The sequence below is a fragment of the Bos indicus x Bos taurus genome, chromosome 4, assembly GCF_003369695.1.
Source record: "Bos indicus x Bos taurus breed Angus x Brahman F1 hybrid chromosome 4, Bos_hybrid_MaternalHap_v2.0, whole genome shotgun sequence".
Classification (NCBI taxonomy): domain Eukaryota; kingdom Metazoa; phylum Chordata; class Mammalia; order Artiodactyla; family Bovidae; genus Bos; species Bos indicus x Bos taurus.
In genome coordinates this window covers 88,046,012-88,062,992 of record NC_040079.1, presented here as the reverse complement: position 1 = coordinate 88,062,992, position 16,981 = coordinate 88,046,012, and the positions used below count along the sequence as shown (strand labels likewise).

At 35.9% G+C, this 16,981-nt stretch overlaps 1 protein-coding gene across 5 annotated transcripts in view; it reads right to left on the bottom strand.

The window, feature by feature from the left end:
* FAM126A (family with sequence similarity 126 member A) overlaps positions 1-16,981 on the bottom strand; it is a 215,339-nt gene that overhangs the window by 31,714 nt on the left and 166,644 nt on the right. For 4 of the 5 annotated variants that reach the window (XM_027539937.1, XM_027539938.1, XM_027539940.1 and 1 more), the window contains 5 exons: positions 12,089-12,190; positions 7,676-7,855; positions 6,745-6,825; positions 6,108-6,223; positions 5,635-5,730 (listed from right to left, as the gene is read on the bottom strand). In XM_027539937.1, the coding sequence (XP_027395738.1) occupies positions 5,635-5,730; positions 6,108-6,223; positions 6,745-6,825; positions 7,676-7,855; positions 12,089-12,190 (575 nt within the window). The remainder of the gene's footprint in view (positions 1-5,634; positions 5,731-6,107; positions 6,224-6,744; positions 6,826-7,675; positions 7,856-12,088; positions 12,191-16,981) is intronic. The other variant, XM_027539939.1, reaches the window with a different exon arrangement.

The following is a 16,981-nucleotide window of genomic DNA, read 5'->3' as shown; positions in this document are numbered from 1 at the left end:
ATATGGGCTTCCCTGGTGGTTCAATGGTAAAGAATCGACCTGCCAATGCAGGAGATGCAAGTTTGATCCCTAGATCAGGAAGATTCCCTGGAGAAGGAAATGGCAGCCACCTCCAGTATTCTTGTCTGGAAAATCCCATGGACAGAGGAGCCTGGTGGGCTACAGTCCACGGGGTTGCAAAAGAGTTGAACACAACTGAACGACTAAACAACAACAACATGGTCACATATAGATACCTCCCAAATTCATAAACCGTGATAAAATTAAATTCCTTTTGGAAGGCATATTTTGTCAACATATTTTGGGGAGAAGATCTAAGGATCAATTTGTCAGTGAGGGAAATTACTGCCATGATTCTCATTCTCTGTTGAGAGACACTTAGTATCTCATTCTTAGACTGAAAGAAAACTTGTGAGATTGTTGTCAACATACTGAATTACAAACCACAAAATGATTAGAAAGTCGAATTCCAGTGGGACTGACTGGAGAGACTATTTATTTAGAACTTAAAGTAGGAAAAAAAAAATAGATTAACTACCATCATTAGATCATCAGACCAATGAGTAGAAACTAGTTAGAAAAAAAGGGAAACAATAATTTTTCTATTTTTTAGCTTGAGAAATATTTAAAATTCTGTCCAGTTCTATTCCATATCTACTTGGATAAAACATAGACTATGACATAAAACTAACCAATTTCAAAACTTCTTCCTTTTCTGCTCTGCTTTTTAAATAGTTAGAGTGGAGGTGAAGAGAAGGCCAGGAGAGTAGAAAAGTGGAAGACTAAGGGAGAAAAGAGAAAATGGAAGAATTACCTATATAGCAATAAGCATTTTTCTTTTCTCATGCTCTTTGAAATTAGCAGCCTAGTAAAGGCTGCATGGCACCTTACTCCAGTACTCTTGCCTGGAAAATCCCATGGATGGAGGAGCCTGGTAGGCTGCAGTCCATGGGGTCGCTAAGAGTCGGACACAACTGAGCGAATTCACTTTCACTTTTCACTTTCATGCACTGGAGAAGGAAATGGCAACCCACTCCAGTGTTCTTGCCTGGAGAATCCCAGGAGTCGGGGAGCCTGGTGGGCTGCCATCTATGGGGTCGCACAAAGTCGGACACAACTGAAGCGACTTAGCAGCAGCAGCAAAGGCTGCATCTTCTCTCATTTTCCTAAAGAGAATACCATATACAAAACTAGTACTAAAGTTGTTGGAGGAAAAATTATTTCAAATCGGTTGTAAAGGAAGGATGAAGAAGATTTATAAAGGCCGAAAGGTTTACAAATTAAATAATAAGCAGTGAAAAGTCAACTGTAGGTTCCTTCAACAAGGAATGACCTAGTATAAGGTATGCTCTAGAACGAATATTAACTTCAAACAGGTGGGAAAAAAGAAAGCGCGTCTGTGCATCTACAATGAAAATGTGTGTTCATCACTGGGGCACAATACATAATAGCTGTCCTTAACTGAATGATGACAAAGTGGTATACACTGTGCTAGGAGCCTGTCCTCCCCCTCTCTCTTTTTATTAGTCACAAAAATTAATCCACAGGATGGTTTCTTTGCACAAAGGTGTCCTTAATAGACATAAAACAAGAACAAATCTATTAGGTGATCAGAAGGCTGACTTAGAAATGAGGACTGTTCATATAGGAAAAAACACACAGATCAAGAATCCCTAGCAGTACATATTCAAGTTACTCAGTGAGGTAACTCACTAAGTGAACAAAATCAGGACAGTTGCTGATTTTGGGGAGAATTTAACTTATAGCTTAGTATAGTTTTTCATGTTTAATATTTATATTCAACATCAAAAGTCAAGATAAGCCATTTATTAAACACACTTGTATTAAAAGAGATGCTCAAAGAAAAGAAAAATATTTTCACAAATTTACAAGACTTAGGCATATACTAATAAAACTTATCTGTAGAATTGGTGGCTATGTTGCTTTTAGGAGGGTCATATGTACTATTTGGGCTTCCTTGGTGGCTCAGTGGTAAAGAACTCTCCTGCAATGCAGGAGATGTAGGTTAGATCCCTGGGTCAGGAAGATCCCCTGGAGAAGGACATGGCAACTCACTCTAGTATTCTTGCCTGGGAAATTGATGGACAGAGGAACCTGGCGGGCTATAGCTCATAGGGTCGCAAAAGAGCCAGACGTGACTTAGCAACTAAACAAAAACAATGTAATATTTAGTACTCAGTTCAGTTCAGTCACTCAGCCGTGTCCAACTCTTTGCGACCCCATGAACTGGAGCACGCCAAGCCTCCCTGTCCATCAACAACTCCCAGAGATCACCCAAACTCTTGTCCATCAAGTAGGTAGTACAAGATAAAAACCTGTTGACTAAAACTCATTCAATCTAGCTCAATCTAGCCTCCTTTCAGATCTCCCCTTCCAGTGGTCTGTGCACACTACATATGAGGAAAACACAAGCATTAAACTGGCCATCAATCTGAATCAAGAAGCAAAGCTTAGAGTTAACTGAACAGATTTTTGCCCAGTAGAATAGATAAGTGGAGGGTGGGAAGTATCCAGGATTGTTTTAATTACACAACTCATTATAATCAGAAGGTTAAAAATAGAACAGAACACATCTGTCACGGAACCTACATATATTCCAAGAAATTTTTATGGCTGTATTATGAATCTGTCCTCTTAGATAGCCTAGTCAATCATTTTGCATAATCATCAACAACATCCAAACTAAGCAGCAATCTGAAACAACTGCTACAGGGCCAAGATGACTTGATTAGCCATAGCACAGTGTGATCACTTGAAAATCTGCATTAGGACTAAGATCAACAGGAAGCTCTTATACTTTAACTATCATAATCACTTAAAACTTATCACGTCAGTTCTATAACCAATTTCCCTTCCCTAGCTATAAACTAGGCTTTGCTTGATTAGATACTGTGTGCTTAGTCACTCAGTTGTGTCTGACTCGGCAACGCCATGGACTGTAGCCTGCCAGGCTCCTCTATGCATGGGGATTCTCCAAGCAAGAACACTGGAATGGGTTTCCTTGCAGGTGGACTCTTTACTGTCTGAGCCACCAGGGAAGCCCACTAGTGCTTTCTAACTTTTATCTATACATTTTTAAAAAATGTACACCTTAATTAGAATATTTGATAAATGATTAAGGAAATGAGGGATTAAGAGAAATAGATTTGAAATCATGCAATAATAGAGAATCTAAAATAAAAACAAAAGCAAACTAAAAAAGATGGAAATGATAAGTCTGATAGAGATCCTATTATGAATGTTCTGTGCCGTAAGAGTTAGCATTTTTAAATATTTTTAAGTCTTTTGAATTACATAAATCTCTTTCCTCCTTCATTTTCTTATAGCTGGTGAATATACATATGAGTTTTCTTGTGGCACAGAGTTAATCTAATACGTTTCTACTAAAATATTCTTTGGCCAATATCCTGTAGACAGTTTTAAAGTAATCTGTGTTTCTCTTTGTTTTCAAAATCAGCCCCATTTGTATTCTTAAAAAAGGTTATCTAATTTCCTGGTTAGGTAAACTTGATATACTAGCTATTTTCTATCCAGAAGATAAAAGTAATTATATTAGAAAACAGCCCGTTGGAGTTACACAGGACCTGTGACAGGAGAAGGTGATGGCACCCTACTTCAGTACTCTTGCCTGGAAAATCCCATGGATGGAGGAGCCTGGTAGGCTGCAGTCCATGGGGTTGCTAAGAGTCAGATACGACTGAGTGACTTCACTTTCACTTTTCACTTTCATGCATTGGAGAAGGAAATGGCAACCCACTCCAGTGTTCTTGCCTGGAGAATCCCAGGGACGGGGGAGCCTGGTGGGCTGCCGTCTATGGGATCGAACAGAGTCGGACACGACTGAAGTGACTTAGCAGCAGCAGCAGCAGCAGCAGCAACACATTTTTTTCCTAACTTTGTCATCAGTAATTTCAGTAAAACATCAACAGTGGATCTTATTTAGGAGGCTGTAGTAGAACATCTGTATGTACACACACGTGCACACACACACATCTCCCTGGGTCCTACCACCTAAGACACTGCTTTAGAATAGTGTGTTTAAGTTCCACAAGTGAAAGTTCCGAGTTACCTCTTAAGCCAATGTTTCTGAAGTGCTGGTTCTTACACTCATTTTAGTGTGTAACATTTTCACTGGACCATACTGAAATTAGAAATGAAAAGTGCGAAACATCCCACTTTTAACTTATGAATTTTTGTCCTTGCCTTCCACTCTACCCTTTTTGGGTGTAAAAATATTCTCTTTTCATTAAATAATGTTGATGTAAGATATTTATAACACAATGACTTGACAAAAGTTGGCAACATTATGTAAATACCCACTTCAGCTTTTCTGAAATTTTATAAATCTGTGAAATTCAAAAACCCTGGGCACTTCTGCCTTTAAAATGGTTAAAACAAGAAACATATTAGAAGAATAAGTAATTGAGAGCGATGGCACATTGGTACCATCCTCCAAGGGGCAGGCAATGAAATTATGCTTCACTTCAGGAAACAGTTGAACGGCTCTCTGCTTCTCTATCTTCTCTAATAATCCCCCTGCCTTGTTACCTTCCTCTCCCTCTTGACCTGCATGGTTTTCTATCCTAATCAACAGAATCAATTTACGGTTTTTGTTTTGTTTTGACTTGATTTTTAAGTATTGCTCTATGCACCCTCCCTCTAATTAACTGCCCAAAGCTACATTTTCTAAGTAAGTTTGCCAAATCTAAAATTACTTTACAAGTTCCTGAATTCTATATTTTCCCTTATTTACTTGAATTACAAAGGGTATTTTCTCTATCTTGTTTTTCTTAAAAAAAAAAAAGAAAAAAGGCAGGGTCTTCCTGGTGGTTCAGTGGTTAGGACTCAGTACTTTCACTGCTGAGGCCGTGGGTTCAGTCCTGAATGGGGAACTAAGATCTCACAAGCCTCACAGCACAGCCAAAAAAAACGGTAACATGTTCAACACAGAAAATTTAGAGAATGACAGAAAATCACACAGGAAAAAAATTACAATAAACTATAATTCCACCAAGTAGACATAACTACCATTAATACTCTGGTCATATTCAGTCAATGTTGAAATCACACCATATATACTATCATTAAATACTCTTTTAAATCAGAATTCTTAAATATTTGCATATATTAATACCCAATAATCATAATTTACTTAACCAAGTTCTTGGCTAAATTTTTTTTTAACAAGAAAAGTTTAAAACCAGTATCTCAAAAAAAATAAAAAAATAAAAAGCAGTATCTCCTACTTATTTCTTGGTACCAAATTAGAACACAATAAAAATAACTAGATAAGATAGGCAGATAAAAAGCAAACAAAACAGAAACCATGTCAAAAACTGAAAGGTCATAACAGTTCCATACTTTTAATTATATAGTATAAGTCTTTTCTCATCAAAATTTTCCACTGAATTGTTATTCAGTTTTACCCTCTTTGTTGTGTTTTTTTGCGACTTCATTGTGTCTTTAGGGAACTTTCTGTATGTTGACTAGGTGGAGCTCCATATTAACTTATTAATGTTTCAAACAAATGATTAAACAAAAAATAACATAGATATGTAACAAACAAGCAATACTAGATTCATATATTTCAACACTAAAAACATTTGCATTTACCTTGAACAAATTTGACACAGTGATTGAAGAGAAACACGGGGCATATAGGTTAAGGCAGCATTGTAACACAACAAAAGGAATGTCAACACTTCAAACCTAAAAACAAACCCAAAGAGTATTTACAAATCTTGAGAATTCCAAGAAGTCAACTATAATTAAGCAAGCACTGGGGAGGGATATTGTGTTACAGAACAGACCTGTCCAATATAATCACACCAACAACAATACAAAATCAAAAAGAAAAAGAAGTAACAGTTATACGAAAATTACCTTAAAAATTCAATGCTCCAGATGACATCTGAAGCAAAGTGTCTAAGTGACAAATAGGGAAGATGGGGTGTCTCTTGTATGAAATGACTCAACATTTTAAAACTTGTTATACATAACTCATTAAACATTATTTATAAATCTACTGAAATAATTTCTTTAGAAGTCAGCATGGTAGAATAGTAGGTTATGTCTCCACAGTATACCTATTCTGTGCTGTCAGCATCTCTCTTTGGGGGTGAGGTCCACTGTACACAACTTTTGACAAACCATGCTGGGAGAGGGCGCTCTCCGTCAGAGCCATGGACCCAATGCTGGAAGGCTAAAGACAAAGACATGTGAATAAAGAAAAAGCCATTCTGTTTAAGGTGTGGTATTTAGAATATATATACCAATATATATATTTAGAATGACTGCTATAAACATCATATATCTTAGAAATATTCAGATTGCCTACCAAGTATGCTGCTCAAAGATTTAACAAATAACTAAAAACAAACCACAAATAGAAATACAAAATAGTTTAACCTCAAAAATTCTACCCCAGAAATACATAATTCACACACACACATAAAATCTAATCTTATTCATCAGATAAAGGGAAAAATATTCAAAATTAATACTTTTAATAGATCTTTTACAATCAGGTTTTAGTTTAAACTTTAATGATTTTGATTTCCCATTTACTTTGGGAATAGCAACATACTTTGTGTGAAATTTTACACTTTTTAAGGTACTAGCGAACTGATCAAATTTTTCACCTCAATAACCAACCAAACCCTAATTTACAGCAACTGCAAATCTTAGGACCAATAAACTTACTTTGATAAAAATGTAACTTACTTCATGATATACAGATGGTTTGGATAAAGATGGAATCGTAAAACTCAATACTTTACTATGTCCCTGTTTGTCAACTATTTCCTACAAACAAAAGAAAGTAAAAGAAAATGTCTCACAATATTTATTTTTTACACATAAATTTAAATATTTATTTTTTACACATAAATTGTTACTGAAAAAAAAAAAGACCTGAAAAGAAAGAAATTGTAAAGTCAATTAAAATCTTAAACTATGATAATCCATTATTTATAAACATTAGGAGTTAACCTTCTCCTTAAAATGTAAGTAATGTAGTTTTAACGCTGAAATGCAGATGTCTTGTCTTAATTATCATTGATTTTTCTCATGTAAAAAGTTCCATTTTCTAAATCAATTAACACAGTCCTAAAACATATTACAAAATGACCCTTAAATTATTTTTCCATTTAAAAAAAGTACAAACCTTAAGTATCTATCTAGAATATTGTACTATTTAATATACAAACATTATCAGTAATGCAAACTATATATTAAATCAATGGTGTAAACTCTGGAGACAGTCCAGATTTTATACAATTATTAGTGGTAGATCTTAGTTTAAATCTTTTCTCCAAACTTTTTGTGACGGTCACAACAATTTATAGACAGTGGCTTTTAAGTTTAAAAAATTAAAAATTTAACACTGATATTTTCAAATATTTCCATAAAAGAATTTAAATGGTCTGATTTTTAGTCTCCAATCAGTAAAAAATGTGTATTTACATAATTGTATGTATGCCCATACAGGCTTTAGCCTCCATAAGGTTATTTTGGGGAGAATGAGGTATGAGTCATCTGATGTAATAAAAAACAAACATTAGCTCTACTAAAATGAAAAACAGTTGCTATTATGTATTCATTTTTGCTGATATTTAGATTTTAAAACATTTTGTTAACTCCATTAAATACAAACCAAATTGTAAACCCCTAGAAGAAGAGCTTCAATGCATCCGCTGCTGTGCACATTTCTGCTGGCGGAGACAGCAAGGTAGCACCAAATCAGTTCTGGAAGAAACTGCAGTGTAAATCGAAGCAACTGCTCCTCTCCACTGCGATAGAATTCAAAGAGCTGGTGACAGACAGGTTCCAACAACTGGAAGAAAGACAAAACATTAACTCAAGGATTGGACTATATTTGAATGACACTGATATATAAAACATAAAAGCATTTTCCTGATTGGTAAGTACTGAAATATGCAAACATTTCCATTTTTGGCAGCAAGACTATTCACAGCTAAGCTAGTTAGTAAACCTACGAATTCTAGTGGAAGGCCAAACTGCAAGGTTAAGTGTATACGCAAGTACTCTGTAAAGTTTTAAAACATTCTGTAACTCCAAAGTAGTATTGTTATTAAAACTATATCTTTTTAACTTCCTGAAATAAACAGGTTGTGAAGAATTTTCTTCCTTAATATCCTTCCAGATAAAACATGCCAATATACAAATGACTGAGTTGGAGAAATTGAAATGGGAATCCTAGGTAGTTACTGTCACATGGCCTTCCTGAGCTTATAATTAGGTAGCATCTGACTGCAATGACTGGTATGTGGAGTAGCTAAATAATATAAAGCCCCTAGATCTACTTTCTTACTGTAACCATGATTAATTGCCCCTAGATAATCTAAACACCTCTGTCATTTTGTTTTAGACATGATTTGGACTTACTGATAACCATTTTTCTCCCAACACCCCCACAGGTATTCAGTTAAGAGAGATGAGTGATCTTTAAAGCATATACAATAATCACACACAGGTCACTTACAAATATGTCAAGAGATTCACAGGGCTATTTTTCAAACAGGCTATTATTATAGTTCAGTGAATGGGAGTTCATTCGCTTCCCCAACTTACGCAATAGATTCACATCAACTTAAGAAACAGATTTTCTACTACAAATAAGTGGAATGAACAGAAACTGATTTAAAGTGGATGCCTTGATTTCAAAAAAGTTCAATATGTAAACTTGATACAATTAAAGTCAGAATTATTTATGCAAGGTAAAGAAAAAGTTATACTTTTAATAAACGTCGACAAAAAAAATAAACCGACAAAATTGGTCTTTCCTACTGAAATACTATCTTCTTACAGTTAAAGAACATTTTTCCACTCTGAAAATGGTTGTTAGAGGGCAAAAGGTGTCCAATGTGGCGTGGCAAAGATAACAGAAACAGAAGGGTCAGAGGCAAAGTAACGCCACTCAAAGACTACGAGAAAAGTTTTTAGGGTAGGAATTAATTTGCAAGAATGAAGAGGCGGGTAGTGGAAGAAAGACTGTTATGGGAATGTTTAGCTTTCAGACTGGAGTTTTTAAAATTTCTTTGTGGACCAGTGCCAATAATCTGGTAAATTATGGTGTGACATCACTCATCTCTAAATACCCAGGAAATCTTTGATTAAATCAACATAGTCTAACAAGTATTTGAAAATTTATAAAACTTTATGGTGAAAATTTATTTGATAGTCTGCATGAGCACATAATCAATTTTAATCAAAACACTCCAGTCTTTTAAATTCATTTAACATCTAAAACAGAGTTTTGATTTATGAAAGCAGAACCAAATGAAGATAGATTCAAAAGGGATGTAGCAGTTACACATTGCAATAAGATTAGATGAAATTAAGTATATCAAACCACTAGAGATAAATACCAATATTTATGCAGGGTTTTACACTTGCACAGTACTTTCATATATGTAAACCCATTCAATTCCCACAATACTAGGATGCAATGTCTTTACCCTAACAATGTATTCTTTCTACATAAGCAAATTGAGACAAAGAAGCTACCGAAACCAAAAATAATCACACAGTTCAGGAAGGCCAGACCGAAGCCAAGACTTTTTAACTACTTCATAAACATACCTGAAAAATGTCAGAAAAGAATAAGACAACATACAATGTGGGAAACACAGGCAGTGTTGGACTTATTTAACCTGATTATATTTGAGACAAATAATGGGGCATTAGAATATGCTGCATTCCTAGTGTCTTGCTCAAATTTTTTAATGCATTTTCTCAAGGAAACATTACTAAACTTGATTGGGTAGGTTTTACAATATTAAGAGAGAACTGTACTTCAAGTATTAGTATATTTTGATATGTTAAATGGTCTTCTATAGTCTAATCATCATGTACCTTCTTTCCCTTCTAAAATACATTATGAATTCTGTAACAACTGAGTTACAAATGAATTTTTACAATCATCCACTCATAAGTAAGAAGCTGTATCTTAACAGAATTTTAATGGTAATAAGAAATGTACCATAAAATGCCTTTAAATGACTAAAGAAGATGGAAAAAGCTAAGTTTGGGTAAATTTACAAGAGAATTTTCCAAACTTCTTTTTTTTCATTGAACAATTACTGAGACTATATGGATAGGACAAAGATACAGAGAAGTTGGAGGGGACTAATATTTAGGTGCCAGTAGCCAGGGAACTGACTTCTCACTCTGGGCTCCCTATGTTTAAAACACCAAAAAGATTTCATGTGGCTCTTTCAAAAAAAAAAAAAAAAAACAGCTGGCTTCCTAACAAACCTAAGCATTTTTAGCCTCTAATCCTATGCCTATCTTAAAGCTACAGTCAATTAAAAGCACCAGTCAAGGAAACTTCACTTTATCCATAAACTGCCTCTTGACAGTTTCTTGAGCCTGACTCGCATACCTACCTCAGAGCCTTTGCACTATTTCCTCTCTGGAAAGCTCTTGCCCCCAGTTTTATTTTCTTGCTCGAATTCATTCAGACCTTAATTCAACCATCACCTCCTCAGTCCCAACACATACTTCCCCTACTCTGCTTTATTATCTTCATAGTTTTACCACTAACATTTTATTATACGTTTAGGTATTTGTTTAATGTTTATCTCATCTACCAGAATATAAGTTCTAATCTATAAGATAAAGAAGTTATTCTACTTTGTACATTTCTAAGTGATTTCTGACACATTATATGTGTTCAATGAATATTTATCAAATGAATTTAACCACATAATGAAAAGGTACTACTTGTAAAAATCCAAATACCAAATTTCCCAGATTTCAAATAAAGTAGAATCAACATTTCAAAGTTCAAAAATGCCAACAGACAATGACATCAAGTTTTTAGGAATACTATATCTCCACATTAAGATACAAAATATTCTAAAGAGCAAAAGGAGACTCTTTGTGACCCCCATGGACTACACAGTCCATGGAATTCTCCAGGCCAGAATACTGGAGTGGGTGGCCGTTCCCTTCTCTAGAGGATCTTCCCAACCCAGGGATCAAACCCAGGTCTCCCACATTGCAGGCGGATTCTTTACCAGCTGAGCCACCAGGGAAGCCCGAAAGTAGATCACACAGTTATATCTGAGAAGTACTTCTGAGTACATTTTTTTAAGACTGAGTTTTCTTTTTAAGAATACAGGATACACACTGTCTTTACCACATTTATCAGGCTAAAAAATAGATTATTTGCTTTTATCTGCATCCCATGCATTTTTATTTTCCTCACCATTTCCAATCCTTATCTATTTCTACTTTGAATGGTGGGATTTATAAGCACCAGAATGTGGGAGTACAGTTCACTTTATCACTTTCAAACTAAATTTGCTATCTAAAAATGCAAAGGAAATGCAGGAGAGGGGAAGGCAGAGAAAAGAAGCAAGGGCTGGGAAAAACTTACCACCAGAACCAAACTACTAGCTACTCAAATTTCTTGCATTTTCTCAGGCCTCCATATACTATTCCCTTCAGCTTGCAATGTCCTTTTACTTTCTACAACTGGAAAATGTGTGCAAATCCATCTGGACTCAGTTAAGCATTGCTCTGAAAGTATGTATTTACTTATTTTCTCCATTTCCTCTTTTGGGACACAGGCCATGTACATCTTTGATTTTCTCTTGCCTAGCACTGCAGCTGACACATAACGGACACACAAATATTTGCTGAATGAATAAATGAATGCAGTGACCCAGGCTCTCCAAGGTTATCCCCACAGATGGAGAGACAGACAGACACATACATACATAATACACAGAAAGAGGAGCAGCAGCATGTTCAGAGATGGCTTTGGAATATGGTGATCCTAATTCTTGGCCTAGGAGATGATACATTGGAGCTCATTTTATCATAATTTTTTTTATTCTGCCATTTTTCTGAATATAAAGTATTCTTACCTCTCTATTCATTTCTCAAAAGGAATCAGTTAAACACTGCAAAATATATATTACAGTTTTTAAAACTCTACTTTTACTACTTTTTAAATATATGTATTATATTTCACAACAAGAAATTAAAAATCAATCAAATGAAAACTACTAGCATGATGAACTCTGAGAGTACTTACCTCACTTTGTGGCTCCTGGATAACTTTATAGAGAGATGAAACTAAAGAACTCTTTTCCTTCAAATTTGTAGCATAATTTGGTAAAGATGTTTCTGGTAGTGTCTAAACAAATTTAAAAAATACACTTTACTTTTATGAAATGTCCCAAATAGGTAAATCCAAATACAGAAAGCAGATTGTCAGAAACTGGGGGAGGGGGAATTGGGAAGAGGAAGAACTGAGAGTGACTAACTAGATACAGATTTTTTTGGGGGGGTGATGGAAATATCCAAGGCTTAGATGATGGTATTAATGGCACAACCTTTTAAAACCAGTAAAAACCTCTGTATTATCACCTGAAAACAGTGAATTTTTCATTATGTGAATAATATCTCAACAAAAAAATGGTAAAAATAAAACAAAAGATACAGTTAATCCTCAACATCAACAGGGATACAAATTACTATCAACACTGCATCTTTGATCATAGTTTGGAGTTGGAAATAAGAATACGAATCATTTGTAAAGCCAGAGATACATTTTTTGTAGCAACATACAACTTACCAATCTCATTAACAGTATTTTATCCTGTTTCTTAATAAACATGTTATATAAGGATCTAATGTTTCAAACCTTAAAGCCACAGACTGTATAATGTCTGTTAAGTAAGACTGTTCTCCTTTACAGAACTGGGGGGAAGTTTTTACTTCTTGGAATGGAGAAAAAGATAGCCACACTACCAACAAATTTTCCTAATGCCATTTAAAATATCAACAACTAACCACAGTTTGGCAGGGTCACCCTTTCAGAAAGGACACCATGACCAAAAAGGAATGGGAAGAGATAAAACTCCAGTAGTAAGCAGACAGTTTTGGGTAAAGGTAGTAGGGAAATCTGGAAAAACAAACAAACAAACAAAATAAAACTTCATAACAAATGATAAAAACCTATCCTTCTAGAGTATGGCCTTCTTTAACAACTTCTGTCTTCCAAGTCTTTATTTCTTCCTAGGAAAAGTATTTCTATCAATCAACCAACTAATCAACAATGTTTATCCTGCAGCAGATACAATGTCTCAGTTCAGTTCAGTTTAGTCCCTCAGTGTGTCCAACTCTTTGCCACCCCATGAATCAGCACACCAGGCCTCCTTGTCCATCATCAACTCCCGGAGTTTACCCAGACTCACGTCCATCAAGTCGGTGATACCATCCAGCCATCTCATCCTCTGTCATCCCCTTCTCTTCCTGCCCTCAATCCCTCCCAGCATCAGGGTCTTTTCCAATGAGTCAACTCTTCGCATAAGGTGGCCAAAGTATTAGAGTTTCAGCTTCAGCATCAGTCCTTCCAATGAACACCTAAAGGACTGATCTCCTTTAGGATGGACTGGTTGTATCTCCTTGTCTCAAGGCAAGAATACTGAAGTGATTTGCCATTCCCTTCTCCAGTGGACCATATTCTGTAAGACCTCTCCATCATGACCCATCCATCTTGGGTGGCCCCACACGGCATGGCTTAGCTTCATTGAGTCAGACAAAGCTGTGGTCCGTGTGATACCTTGCTTCTAATGTCTCAAGATACTGGTAATTGTAAGATATACATTATTTCTTCCATGTCCCATATCCTAGTATTTTATGATTTAAAATGGGTTATGGTTAGTATATATAGGTAAATGTGTGCATAAATAGACATAGAAAATTAAACAGCATATTTATAATAAGGATATTTGATTCATTTTAACTTTACTGTGAATTCCTCAAAGGCAAGACCTATCTTATCTCTCCATCCACAGTATTCAGCACAAGGTCTTGTACTCAAATCTTTGCTGCAGACATTATATAATAGATGAACAAAATAAGAAATAAATACTGTCACTGTTACTCTTCAGTAGATTCTTGAAAAACAGGTCACATTTCACCTTAGGATATATAAGTGAATAGACTGTTTTTTTAATTTAAAAGGACAGTTTTGTTTACCAGAATGGTTAAGTAAACGTGAACTATCTGGTAACCTTCCACCATTCTTTGGGTGGGGAGGAGAGAGTTTCACTGCAACTGCTTACATAAAGAAGAGATTAGGGCTTTCTTCAATATTTCAAAAGCATGTAACAAAAGATCTCCAGGCAACATTCCATTTCTGTTACTTGATCAACAGTAACCTAATACTGGTGGAATTTATATAAAAGGGAGTAACTGTCAAATAAACAACAGATGTCTAATTGCCTGGAAAATAATGAACCTAAGCTGTATATGTAAAACACATTAATGTGTGTGTGCACATGTGTGTCTAAACATAAAACTTCAAACTAAGTGAATTGAAAAATAAATCTTAAAAAATGATTAGTGAATAAAAAGATTTTTACATGCACTATCTAGCCTAAAACTGAAACAGTCATTAAAAGTGTGAATTACAATTTTTAGTTATGTACCAATTAACCCTCATGAGGTAAAATGTTTTTTGTGAAATAGCCAAAAGTAAAAAGACAGTTCTTTTCCAAAAAGACAAGTTCTAGAAAATATTCTAGGCCTAGGCTACTACTGTTAAATGAGAGGAAAGGTCTCCTAAAAATTAGTGAGCTATTACATTTTAGTACAATTCTGTCATTATTTCATTTTGTGAATGTGAAAAAAGTTAACTTTTGTCAACAAAAGGAGAGAAAATACAATTGCTGTGTTTATGAACAGTGCTTTGAAAACCTTAAGATCTAAAAGAGCCTATGGATTTAAATACCATTACAACAAACCTTTAAATTTACATTGTACTAGTTCAAAGGTACTGGCCCTTCTTAAATACTAGTTAAGTTTTCTCACTTTGAAGAATGCAGAACTAGAGACAAAAGAAGTAATAATGGGATAACATGGTAGAAATTAGTCTTGGCAAAATTTGAAGAAGACAGATGCTTCATATTAAAGTATCATTTGGCAGATGGCTTTTATAAAATGTAAGGAAGTGATACAGGTTAGATGGAAGAGAATTAATGAAGATGGACAGATGGATAGAGAACCAATAAATAAAACAACTCTGACTAACAACATTACATGTAAGACTAGATTTTGAGTCACATATTCTGATTCAGTGACTACCAGAAAATAAAAAAATCTGCTATATAAATCTACACATAACATTAAGAAAAACACAATACAATCTGTAAGATAACATTTTACAAATAAGTATTTGAAATATAGAAATTGAACTAACAACTCATGAAATCTTAAAATAATGAAGTCTGAGTCTAATTTGTTGGTATACTGCTGCTGCTAAGTCGCTTCAGTCGTGTCCGACTCTGTGAGACCCCACTGTCCCTGGGATCCTCCAGGCAAGAACACTGGAATGGGTTGCCATTTCCTTCTCCAATGCATGAAAGTGAAAAGTGAAAGTGAAAGTGAAGTCGTGTCCAACTCTTAGCAACCCCATGGACTGCATCCTACCAGGCTCCCCGGTCCATGGGATTTTCCAGGCAAGAGTATTGTAGTTGTTGGTATACTAAGAGAATATTAATGAAGGCCCAAAGCTGGAGTAGATGCTAGTTTGTCCAAAGGCAAAAAAGAAAAAAAAAAAAAAAGCACAAAGCAAACTACATTATCCTGTGCATTTGAGAGAATGCTGAGTGAGGTTATGAGTCTGGGAGTTCAGGCTGCACCCATGGAAAAGTGTAGAGCTAAAATCATCTTCACACACCACCTATTTAGTTTTCTTGGTGAGGATACTGAGACCCAAAGAAGTTATGCGATTTGTCCAACACTGTAAAACCAGAGGAAAATTTTGACTTCTCCGTCTCAAGTACCCTGTACCACTTACTTTATCAATCATGATGACCTTGGCTTATTAGCACCACGGTTATTAATTTAAACAACTGTTGGGGGCCAGAGTGAGGTACTCCGCCCGTGACAAAGGTCATGAGGAAGGAGGCTCGACATACGCAAAGGCGGGATCGAGCCTCAGGAGTCCCCCTGGAACTCCTCGAGCATCTACCCCCATAACCAGAGCCTGCCTACTTTACTACTTTGTGCTCACCTACACCTCTGACTTTATGGGGGGCTGTCCCCCACCACCTCTTTTGGAGAAGGAGTTAACTTAGAGCTCCAGTTTATAATAATTCCTGGGCGTGATAAGAGTGTTTTAACCTACAAACTCCTCTGAAGGTTCTCTGGCCTGCCTGACAGGCTTGTCCGGCCACATGTGATCGCTCACAGCCTCCCAACCGTGAGAGGCACAAGATGCTTTAAACCTTCTAAAAACAGGTTCCTTAGAAAAGTTAGAAAACTATTAGTATAAGTATAATGGACTAATTAGAAATTGTGTTGGTGAAGGGTTTTTCATTTGTTGAGCCAATGTTTGTTGCTAAGTCTCCATATCCCCTGCCCTTACACACATTAATGAATATATAGAATTAACCTTTGATATTAATCACGTTAGACCTTAGGCTAAGTAAATTCTTTCCTTAACTAAAACCCACTACACCCTCACCCTGTAGGAATGTAACTTTATTTGGGTGGCGTCTGTTTTGAGAATAATCAGCCCTGGAGAAATAAGTGTCCTGATTGACTGACCTCTGTCACAAGGAGAGGGTCATAAATTGTCAGCAGGCCCCCCCGGCCAGAAGATGATGTAACACCCCTAAGACCTCTGTATACATTTGTATGAAGCACCTGACTTTGATAAAAGTCAGGACTGCTGACCCCGCGTGACTTTTGCATAACATCTCAGTGTATAAAAGTAGACCATGGAAAATAAAGAATTGGGATCAGTTTCTCGAAATACTGGTCTCCCCATGTCGCTCTCTCTCTCACTCTGGTTGAGTCTCCATCTGGAGCGCGGAACCCACCATGCTTACTAATTATGCCTGGGCTTCTAAGATCCGACCGGGGAGGCCTCAGTGTCTCCTCTCCTTCGGGAGAACGGAAGGACGCCTGCGGC